General features: G+C 34.2%; 1 protein-coding gene across 4 annotated transcripts in view; it reads right to left on the bottom strand.

Moving 5' to 3' along the window:
- Positions 1-11,756, bottom strand: part of RP1 (RP1 axonemal microtubule associated) — a 217,760-nt gene that overhangs the window by 33,727 nt on the left and 172,277 nt on the right. For 3 of the 4 annotated variants that reach the window (XM_035318571.1, XM_035318574.1, XM_035318572.1), the window contains 3 exons: positions 9,005-9,257; positions 3,476-3,717; positions 819-945 (listed from right to left, as the gene is read on the bottom strand). In XM_035318571.1, coding sequence (XP_035174462.1) covers positions 819-945; positions 3,476-3,717; positions 9,005-9,257 — 622 coding nt within the window. The remainder of the gene's footprint in view (positions 1-818; positions 946-3,475; positions 3,718-9,004; positions 9,258-11,756) is intronic. The other variant, XM_035318573.1, reaches the window with a different exon arrangement.

Here is an 11,756-nt window from a genome sequence, read left to right as displayed (position 1 = left end):
AAAGAAAGAAAGAAAGAAAGAAAGAAAGAAAGAAAGAAAGAAAGAAAGAAAGAAAGAAAGAAAGAAAAACGTGAAAATATTTAAAAGGCAAAGTGCCTTTCCAGGGAATACTCCAGCAGTACACCTTTCAAATTTATATTCAAGTTGCTTCTGCCCAAGTGTTTTTCTTGGGATTAGCTTTGAAAACACAGCAGATTAAAGTAAGGAACACACAGATTACTTGTTCTAATGATCTATTCCCTTATCTTTTGGGAAAACCTTGCTTGTAACTGTGATATTCTCATGGCAGAATATCCATTTAGGACAAGAGCTTATGCATTCTTCACTAGCTGTGGTTATCAAATCCGTAAACAAACACAGAACAAATGAAAACTGTCTGGTCTTGATGTGATCAAGGAACAACTCACAAGAAGGAGTTTCATGATATATAACTACTAGAAGAATGTCTGAAAGTCTAGCAATACAAACAGATGTTTGTGGGGTGATGGACCTCCTTCTTATCTGACATGAGAGTTATTTCTTCTGGATCTCCTGTACTTCCTCTGAGAGAGAACCAAATAATATTACCAAGAAAAAGCAGAACTCTGAATACTGTTTGAAATATTTTTAATATTTTTAGTGCTGCATGCTTGCTCTTTTATGTGTCCCAAACTGATTTCAATCAGCCTTGGAATGCAAAATGCACAAATAACTACAGGAACTGAGATACTTTTTAAAAAATGAATACAAATTTTCTGATAAATCCTCTGGAATGCTCTGAAAATCTGAGCCATCATAACTGGCAACATCTTTTCCAGTGTTTCTGATTTGTGACAAACCTGCTGGAAAAGGAGAATCATCTGTGAGAACTGGACGCTCAGCCACTCTTACTCCTTCATCGTCTGCAAAGTTGCAACAAAATGGAAATTCGAGAAGAATTTTGCTTTCTCTGTGTTGAAGCTTTACCTTACCAAAGAACAAAAAGAAGTACTTTTAGCATGTGTCATTTGCTCTAGACCAAACTATATCAAGACATACTGCTGAAAAACACTGACAGAGTACACATAGTGCAATACTAAAACAGAAGAGGAAATAAATTTTCTAAAATGTTTTTGTTTTTGTTTTTGTTTTTTAAAAAGATTTTTAAAAGACAAGAAATAGAGATTTTCCCAATTAAAAAATAATTAAAGTCTTGTCAGCAGTATTGCTGTAGAGACTGTTGCACTACAGGGAAAAAAAAAAATGATTTGGAATGGTTCAGAAAGGTTCCTTTATGTAATCTATTCATTCAGCATATGGATGAAAAAGAAGTGTTGATATGTCTATTTCAACTTGTGAGAAATGTCAATAAACCATATTTTTTAGGGAAGAATGTCTTCTCATTCTGAGTAATTGGAGGAAGAAAAATTAGCATTTCTGGGAGAAAAAAAATATGAAAAATTGAAATTGAGCATGTTTATGACGTATATATCTGCACATATGTATTATATGAATATACAGATATTACTGAATATTTTGAATGTCTATTAAACATTGTATATAAAGTAGTCAAAGGGTGATACTGACTAAGCTATGCAGCTTAGTCTTATTGTATGGAAAGAGATTTTGATAATGACGCTTCTCGTACTATGACACTACCAGCTACAATAGGAGACAAAAGTTCCGTTTTCTAAACTGTTTTAAGATAGACCAGAGAAAACAGTTGAAAATATATTTCAGGAAGTAACCCCACTTTTAACAGAGCACAGAAAATTTACTCATTCATTTTGTCATGACTTAATTCACTATCACTTAAAAATGACCAAACCTTTAACTCAGAAAGTTCAGTGAACTTTGTTTAGCAATTGTTGATGGGAGATTGTAGCATTTTTTTTTCATCTTCAGAAGACTGCTATTACTTTTCATGATGGCAGACACATTGAAAATATTTTTTAAAAAGAAGGGCAAAGTATAGAGTTAATACTATTTCCTTTTCATACTAACATCTACATTCCTGAACAGTTTCTTGACAATCACATTTTATTGACTGTGCTTTATTTCTTCAACAATTGAATATCAAGAATAAAGATGTTAGCTTCTCCATTCTTCAGAAATAAAGTTCTTTTTTTTTTTTTCTTTGTCCCAGATATTACTTTATAATGATTTCATTTTCCTCAAAAATTTCAAGGTAATTATTTTGCAGTTACAGTTCTAATTTGAATTCTGAAACTATATATGGAATTCAACGATCTGAAGCACCTGCTTGTGATAGAAGGTGGAAATCTCAGCCTCTGTGAAAAAAGTCTTGTAAAACCAAAATAAAATGGCATAGAACTGACCATCCTGCAGTGTAAATTTAATAAGCAGTGTAAACAGACTGATAACCTGGCTTTGATAATAGGTATTATCCACAACTGTTACATCAACGTAGTTATTTCATACAATAATTCAACCAGGCCTGCTATAGAATCCATGGAATAACAGAGCAAACATCTTCCTAAAACCCTGGTAGCTTATATTTTCTTTCTCTTTCTAGTTCTACCTGATATAAATGTGTACCTTTTCTTTTTCTATATAAATGATGCTGATTATTTTCTAACTCAGCTTTGAATTGCTGTTATGAGCTAATGAAGTAAAGCAGATTAATAGATACCACTGCAACAGCCAAGTTTCTGTTCTCCTTTTTTTTTTTTTTTTCAGTGATACACTGTCTCCAAGAAGCAGTCTTAATTTTATCAATAGATTTGTTAGGTGATGAAGATGAAATTAGCAACCTGCCTAACAGTTAAATGTCAACGGGTTCAGTTGTCTATTTAGTATCATGTAACAGAAAATAAAATTATTTTTTTCTCCAATTTTTAATGAGAACAAAATAAAAGTATTTATGCGCAAAAGTGTGTCTGTAGTTTGAAAGAAGATTATTCTTTCCCTTAAAGCACTTTTTATTTTCCCAGCATAAGAGGATAAAGATACATTTTGTAAAGTGCCACAGCAATTTCAGTGTGATGTCAGATTTTAACTTCAGCATCTTGGACATCAGAAGAAAGATTGTCACTTTTGCTATTCACTTCTTTTTTTCACATGCCAACTTAAATGGCAGATATTTTCATCAAAATGCATTTCTGGTGTCTTGCTTAATTGTTTGCCTCAGTTCACTGGGTCCACAACATGTAACAGTCAACTTGGGGTTATGTAAATTCTGCACTGCATTTGAGTGGTTCCATCTCCAAAAGGAGACAATGGGTTGTGCTATAGTTAATGGCACATCTGTGCATACTCCCTCCAGAAGTCCACTTAAATTTACAAGATTTTTGATATCCAAAGCTATTTTTAACAAATTCTTTTAGCATTCTCTGAATGTATCACTGTCAGTGTTGAATTACCAGATGCACTTATTTTTGTAAATCAAAAATTATGTAATTTCAAAAGGAAACCAGAAGTACTGACCATGGAATGCAGAAATAAGATAATCTTACAATAAATATATGAACTATTATGCTTTAGTTTTATTTTTTACCTCACGGCAATGCCAAGTCTCTCCTTCTCCAGCTTCTTCAATTTCTAGGCGAACTTTAAATATAGTATTGAATTTCTTATTTAGTTCAATTGAAGTCTCATAAACATGTTTTTTTTTAAGTGATCCTTTTGCAAATATGACTGAAGTACAGGCACCTTTTTCACCACACACAGTTAGAGACATTTTAGGATTCAAGGAACTGGAAGAAATATCACTAGTTGTGACAAAGACATCCCATGTCCCTGTTGAAGCAAAATAGTAGCAATTAATTAATTAATTTGCTGAATATCCAAAATAATACAGCAATTTGTAATAGGCTGAGTTAGTGAGTGATTAGCAAACCATTCCCACCTTTGCACTGAACTAAAACCTTGGAACGTAATAGATTCACTTGTTATTGGCATAGTACACACAGAGAAACAGATTTAGATGCTAGCATTTCTCTAATGAGAGCTGACCCTTTAAAGAGGGACCAGGCTAGTAGGACTGTGCAGATAAGACTGCTAGTTCCATACCAGAGCTTTATGAAGAGCCTTGACAACTTACTGACCTTTTTCCCCTCTTAATTGTCTTCTCTGATTATTTTAATCTCTTTCTCACCAATCACCACCTAAAACCAGCATAGTTTCTTCTAGATAGTACTGGTTATCAGGTTTGCCTTTGATCCTGGAGGTTATTGTTTGCATTTCAACTTTTTGAGGAGCTACCTAAATTAGGTTATTAAAATTTGCTACATATATTCTGTAACAAGAAGAGAGAAACTGGTTCAGAACTTGATATAGAGTCCTATAGAACAGCACAGAGATTTGCTGACTTGAGGCACACAGAAAACCCAGGAGTTTTCCTTTAGAAAATAATAATAATAATAATAATAATAATAATAAAGGAAAATTATATTCACAGAATACCATAGCATCATGTAGTTATTGAGGTTGGAAGGGACCTCTGGAGGTCATCTGGTTCAACCCCCAGCAAGAACACCTAGAGCATACTGTCCAGGACCATGTCCAGACAGCTTTTCAAGACCTCCAGGCAGAGATTCCACAACTTCACTTGGCAACCTGTGCAATTACTCTGTCACCCTCACAGTAAAGTGCTTCCCGGTGTTTAGGTGGAACTTCTCGTGTTCCAGTTTGTGCCCATTTCCTCTTGTCCTAGCACTGAGCACTGAACAGAGCCTGGATCTATCCCCTTTACACCCTTCCTTCAGATATTTATAGACATTTATGAAATCCCCCCTGAGCCTTCTCTTCTCCAGGCTGAACAATCTCAGCTCCCTCAGTCTCTTGTCACAAGACAGGTGCTCCAATCCCTTGGTCATCTTGGTGGCCTTATGTTGGACTCTTTGCAGTATGTTCATGTCTCTCTTGTACTGGGAGGCCCAGAATAGGACCCAGATGTGGCCTCACCAACCATGAGTAGAGGATCATGACTTTTGACCTGCTGGTGATACTTTGCCTAACGCTGCCAAGAATGCTGTTAGCCTTCTTAGCAGCAATGGCACATTGCTGATTCATGTTCACCAGTCTGTTTCCATTGCCTCTTTTCCTGTCACTGGGCACTTTTTGAAAGAATAGTATCTCATGTTCAACCTAAAGGTCTCGTTTGAAGTGCTTTGTGCTTTTAAATATTCCAGATGAATTAACAGTCACCTGGAGGCCCATAAGGACTGCAGATTGATAAAAAGTAGGCTCCTGGATACCCTTTATAACTGTATACCGAATGGAGATGCTAATATATTTAGCTACAAACCTTCAATTAGCAAAATCCGGATCAAAAATTTGCACTCCCCAATATACGACTGACTTCACTAGCTTTAACATGCTCATTTGTGTTAATAATATGTATGGAAAATTCAGGACTATAAAAATCATGTTTTTCATTAAAAATAATCATGACTTCTGCAGAAAGGCTTTGGCTACCTGGACTCATATATAATGGACCACAACCAATTGAGTTTTGTTTATGAAAAATGAGCCAAAGTATGAATTTAATAATTTCTAATGGCTATTTTGCAATCTGGAAGTATTTTACTTTGAGTAATGGAAACAGCAATTTTCATAGTCCTGTAAAGTCCTGTTTTCTAACTATAACAGGCAAATCTTCATCTCCTAGTATAAATTAATTTAAATAAAGCTTTGTTTCTTTACAGGAGGTGGGGATCTATGCCATGAATTCAGAATGCTGTGAAAGTAAAAAAAAAAAATGCTCTCGTAATCCTTGAAATCATCTAAAATAACTTCGAAATTTATTACTTTACAGCTAATCATAAATAGCTACCACGTTCAGGTCTGTGAACATTAAATACAAATAAAGTCAATGATATAAAAAAAAAAATAGAACTAAAATAAAAATTTACAGTATCAACTCTGACATACTCCAGATTTTTTTAGCCCTGGAATACTGGAATAGCCTATTAAACTATTATTATATAGATGCTTAGGAACAATGGAAGGACTATCTCTGTTGGATCCTACAGCATCTTACTCTGGTGTTACATTTTAACTATATTGTATAATCTCTTTAATTTTCTTTAGTTTAGTCTAAGAGAGAACTATGTAAAAATCATTCTATTTTTCTCAGAAATCTTTTAATTTTGATGGAATGGCAGTAAGTGTCTGATGAAATCAATTTATTTTTATGACAACTTTGTTCAATAGTTTAAATAACATTTTTCCTTCTTGATACGTAAGCACCAATTACTTTGATAGATCTCAACTGTGTTCATTTTCATCCTTTAACTTGCTAGTCTGCATAGATTGCTTTTTGTTTGTTTGTGGGGTTTTTGTTGTTGTTGTTTTTTGTTTTATATCCTTTCACAACAAAGTCTTGCCATATCACCACTCATCGCATCTTCTTTATATCCATTTAAGTTCGAACAAGTTTCTCTGGACACAGATGGTCAGAACTGTACACAGTATTTGAGGTGAAATATCGTTGTTTCTTTGTACACTGTCATTAGTTCTTCTCTATTTTTACTGATAATGCCTCCATACATTGTACAGTTACAATTACTTCATTCACAACCAAATCACATTGCTTTCTCAAAATTATTCTGTGATCGTGTAACAAATCCAGGTATTTCTCCTACTCATATACTGCTGAAGAACTCTTGTAGTAGAAATCAAGACATACAGATCCAATACAGTATTTTAGACTCATATCTACTACCTAGTTCCTAATTTCCCAGTAAATTGTATGCAACTTAGGAACCTGTACCAGAATTACGAGCTTAAATATATAGCTGGATTTGGGTTTAATTGTGTTCTAGCTTTGCTCTATTCAGCTCTATTGCTTTCCTTCAATTCTCGGGGTTTATCTTCCAGCCTTTTCATCCTCTTGTCAATAACCCTGGCTTTGTAGCTCCATTAACACATTCACTCTCCCTTCTCTAGCTCTTTACAATTTTTCTTTTACTACTACTCTCCACTTTCTAATTTCCAATTACCTAATAATTTCCCGTAAAACAAATAAAATTCAGTACGGAAATTTAGACAGAGTAAATTTCATTACATTTCTCTTTCTGGAAAATATTTCTAAAAAGTATCAACTTTGTTTTACAATTTATAATTTGTGAACTAATTTCTTTCTTATTTACATCTGGTATCTTAACTACTTTATGTTTTCTATATTTTAGATTGAAGTACTACTTCTGCAATTTACAAGTTGTACCTCTCACCTTCATAACATTTTTTGACAACCTTGCTACTGGATCTGCCACCTCACTTCTCTGTTCCTTCAATATTCTGGGCTAAAGACTGCTTTGGTTGCCATTGACTACATGAAACTTGAACTGTATTTGTATGTCAGATTTGGTGATTTCCAATAACTTCATTCCCACTAGTAACTTTGATTTTGCTTTCTGTGCCCACATTGTGGGTCCTTAATGAAAACAGGGAGAAGTATTCAATTTGTTTAGAGACTCTACCTATGTCACCTTTAGTCTCCACCTTACTGCTCCTGCATAGTCAGTTATCTTTCCATTTCCTCTTTTTAAGTAAATGGTTGAAGAACCTTTACTATTTGTTTTAATTCTTTATAAAATCTGACTCAGTCTGACATTTAGTAAGTCCTGTTGTATCCATATACTTTCTGACCTCTGAGGTATAGTGCTCTTTGCTGATCAGTCTTACTTCTAAATTTCTTATAGGCTTTCTGTTTACCTGCAATATTCTTCTGAAAGGTATTATATACACAGATGATGACTGATGTTGAATAGATTCACAACTGAGTTTTAACAATCATAGACTAAAAAATATTAGTGAGTCTACACTCAAATTTTTGATGACTATATGTGTGTGAGGGTGAATTTTTTTTACAAAGCTACTAGATAAGGATGCAAGATTTCTCACACCTTTTATATAGTCAGTGAAGAGAAACACAATAGACCCTGACCAGCCTTAGGTTTCTGCTCTAAATAACCCACAGGAGAACCCTGCCTTGCTCTGTAGTAGGGCACTTAAAGAATCTACCTTTTTAGAGACCTGAAATACTTGCAGTGTTGCAGTACAGCTATTTCTTATTTTGAAATTATCACTACTCAAGCTGTTCATCCTATGTTTGTATTCCCATGCTACTCTGTCCTTCTGTTGTCTCAGTAACATTATTTTTGTATTTTCAGAGGTGATATAAAATATCTGTTACTGGACAAAGTACAGGTAGCTAAATATATGGGTACTTACTACTGTTGGGTCTGCAGCTATGCATAACATAACACCTTAAGCATAAAATGGAATACCCTTGAATATAGAAATCAATAAAGATCAATGTACAAAACTGTTGATTCAGAATGCAAATTAACATCTTCAGATCAGTTAAACTTTACATAGTTTGGTCTACCAGTTCTGAGACAAATTTCATAAATGGACCCAAAGCAACGTTTTACACCTCTTTGAAAAAAAGACCTGTGAAACACTCAAGAAATCCAGTCCTGTGACAAAGTACAAAAGACTTATCATGTTTTCAATGTCTAAGTTGTTTCTGAAGTTTGGTCCCTTTTTCATTAAACAGTTTGAATGGGATATTGGGTTCAGATCAACTAACTGCAGGAACTCATGCCACTGATGTAAGTAAAAAAGAAAACTGCAAATAAAAGCAAATGCTTTTCTTTGCAAATATATGAACATACGGGAAAGTCTCATTTGCTAAAAGAGTTTTTGTATCTCTTCTTGTAATTTCATCACTGTTGCAGGAGCCTTCTGCTCTGCATTGAGTGCCATATGGAACAACCTACCTCTTTCTGCTTTAGCTTTTTTCAAGCCTCAACTAAAAACATACTTTCTCCATTGCCTCCATCACTTAATCTCTTCTTTTTGATCCACTCTTTCTCCCCTCAATATTATAATTACATATGCCATGTCTGGAAATGGTTTTGAGAGACATTTTGAGAGGTACAACTAAAATTTAAGCTATATTGTTTCTGTATTTTGATTTTAGTCTTAAATATAACCTGAAAAATAATATGAATTAAAATTAAAAAAAAAAAAAAAAAAAAAAAACAGATGGAATTTTGATGATTTAGTACCTTACCATGAATCTTTCCTGTCAGCATTCCATTCCTGACTTTTCCAAGAAGTCTCAACATTCTTTCCATCTGTGCATCGCCAACTCCACTGTCTAACCATTGCTGGCAAAGAAATGCATATTGGCCATCAGACTTGTCTGATTCATGAATGACAATCCGATCCAGGTACCATCCAGCTCCATAACCCACGTTATTGTGCTCAACAAGCACTTGGCTTAACTGCCCAAGGTCTACTGCTCTCATCTCAGAAATACTGACCTGAGAAGGTAAAGGCAAAATAAATAGCATGAAACTGACAAAACCATATACTTTTAAGACTATGTTTGGAAAGACTTTCAGTACTGAAGTATCTTTTCCTTTCCAACAGAAAAGAAAGATATTCTGCTATTTTGACATTTTTTTTAGAGACCTTATTCAAAAAATATGTGGACCCTTGAATGTATGCATTTTTCCTTGTTCATGATCACTGTATTTCAGTCTCAGTTATGAAAAATATTCCACTAGTTTCACTGGAAAGAAACCTCAGATCATTAATTTACTTGCAGAAGTCTCATGAAAATTCAGCCGCTTCCTCATAACTGAATCAAAGGGAGTGTTTGAAATATCAGGATAGGCCTTGTAAATTGAACTTGCTTTTAAAAAGGCATTTGATTTTTAAACGTGTCAAAGTATTTTATATCCTGAGTTATCCCATTTTTCAAACAGCAAATGCAGCATTATTCAACTCTAAACAGAAATACTGACACTGTTGATGACTATGCAAACAAAGGATGGTACTGACATTAGAAACTATAAGTAAGGCTGTGCACGCATACAGGCAAGAATTGATGTGTTCTTCGGATGTAAATAGACATCTGTTTAAATATTGCTACTGCTACCAGCAAACAAAAGCTAAATGGCAACTGCACTAGTGCATGTTGGGATGAATAAATTATGTGAGTGAGAGAATGAATGTGTTCCATGCAAGAGAGAATGTGAGTGGGTGGGTAGATACATGGGCATGTGTGTGGGTGACATTAAAAAAATGCAGATGGATAGTAGAAACAGACGTTGTAATTTTTATTTGTTGCCAACCAATTTGCCACCAGACAGGAAAAAGCATGATGACCAGAAAGCAACAAAAGAAGAGATGATTTTTAAAAATTATTATGTCATCTGGCCCATTCTCCTAGCAGTGTGGGGCTATTCTCTATAATGTGCTCAGAGAAAGAAAACATCGGAGTTATTATTCCTATCACAGCCTTAGGACTTCCAGAATTCTTATATCAATGACCTCTCCAACAGTTACCATGGGAAGTTACAGACCTTCATGTAATGCATATGCAGCCCAAACTAAGACATAGCAGTGAGGAACATCTTGTATAACTTTTTGGGAGCACTCATTGCTTTTTAATTTTATTCTTTGTTATTCCAAGCTAAATATAATTTTCTTGTCAGTCTACATGACCCTTGACTTAGAGGAAATGGACTGTATTGCTAATTTTCATGTTCCTTCACAGCTAACTCTCTCTAAAAAAAAGGGACCTATCATTAGTCTCATTCTTTGTGATAATAATTAACAGTCATTAGACAACAGTGGTCATAATCACCCATTGTTATCAATGAATTTTCATAATAATACATTAAATTGCCTACTCCTTCAGCTTTAGCAAGAATGTACTTTTGGTTGATGCCATTACTTTTTTTTTTTCCCTGCTCAGTATAAAGGCATTAGGAACTGTATTAAACACACTACTGGAAGTGTAATTAATAAAAGCCAAAAGAATTTTATTTAAATTGCCTTGCTTTAGATAAAAGCTAGGAAAAATTACAATCCACGTTTATTTAACCAATTAAATTGGTGAAAAAGTTATACATGATTACTTGAAGGAATAGAAGCTGTCCTTTCTGCCCTAATGTATTTTCTTATATTTTGCCATATTTTTTTGTCTTCCTAGCTTTTCCTTATATTATAGTCCTTTATCAGTCAAGAGAGACCAGGAGAGTTCTTTTTTAATATCTCTCAAGTTTCCTTAACTTTGTCTTCTTTTCCTGTCCACTTCATATTTTCCAATGATACTGTTCCTCAAGACAGCTTGCCCTTTACATCTCTTCCTTTCACCTTCTATTCATGATACTGTCACTAAAGCCTTGTTCCAACTTTTTCATTAATGTAATTATTATAAAAATAATATAAGACTGGTAATAGTATATCAGACCACAGATCCATCTAGTCCTGTCACCGATAGCTGCCAATATTAGATTCCTGGGGAAGAGTTTCGAAAGAGGGAAAATTTATAGAGATAATTCTTAAATATCAGCATTCTCAAGCTTTAGCAATTTGGGGTTGAGGGATTTCCCAAGCCAGAGTGTCTTTTCGCTTATTGGTTGTCTTCCATGACAATGTGCAATTGCTCTTTGCACCAACATGCATTTTACCATCTGCAACATCTTGTGGCAGAAAGTAAAATAGATTAATTATGCACTGTGTAAAAAGCCACCTCCTTTTGCTTTGAATCTGCCACCTGCAGGTTTTATTTAATGCTATTGAGTTCTCATATTTCATGAGAAAGTAGAAGTACTCATTTTCTATAGGCCATTTTATTTTTCTTATCTCCCTATCCTTTCTTCATAACATCCCTTGTCTAGGCCAAACAGTACTTGTTTGTTTAATCATTTATTGTATGATACTTCATATCACTTGACTTTCTTTTTTATACATCGTAAGTAAGTGAATCAGTAAAAGGCACAGAATTTATTATGCATCCTCACAAGAGA

The sequence above is a fragment of the Oxyura jamaicensis genome, chromosome 2, assembly GCF_011077185.1.
Source record: "Oxyura jamaicensis isolate SHBP4307 breed ruddy duck chromosome 2, BPBGC_Ojam_1.0, whole genome shotgun sequence".
Lineage (NCBI taxonomy): Eukaryota > Metazoa > Chordata > Aves > Anseriformes > Anatidae > Oxyura > Oxyura jamaicensis.
This window is presented reverse-complemented; position numbering and strand designations above follow the sequence as displayed.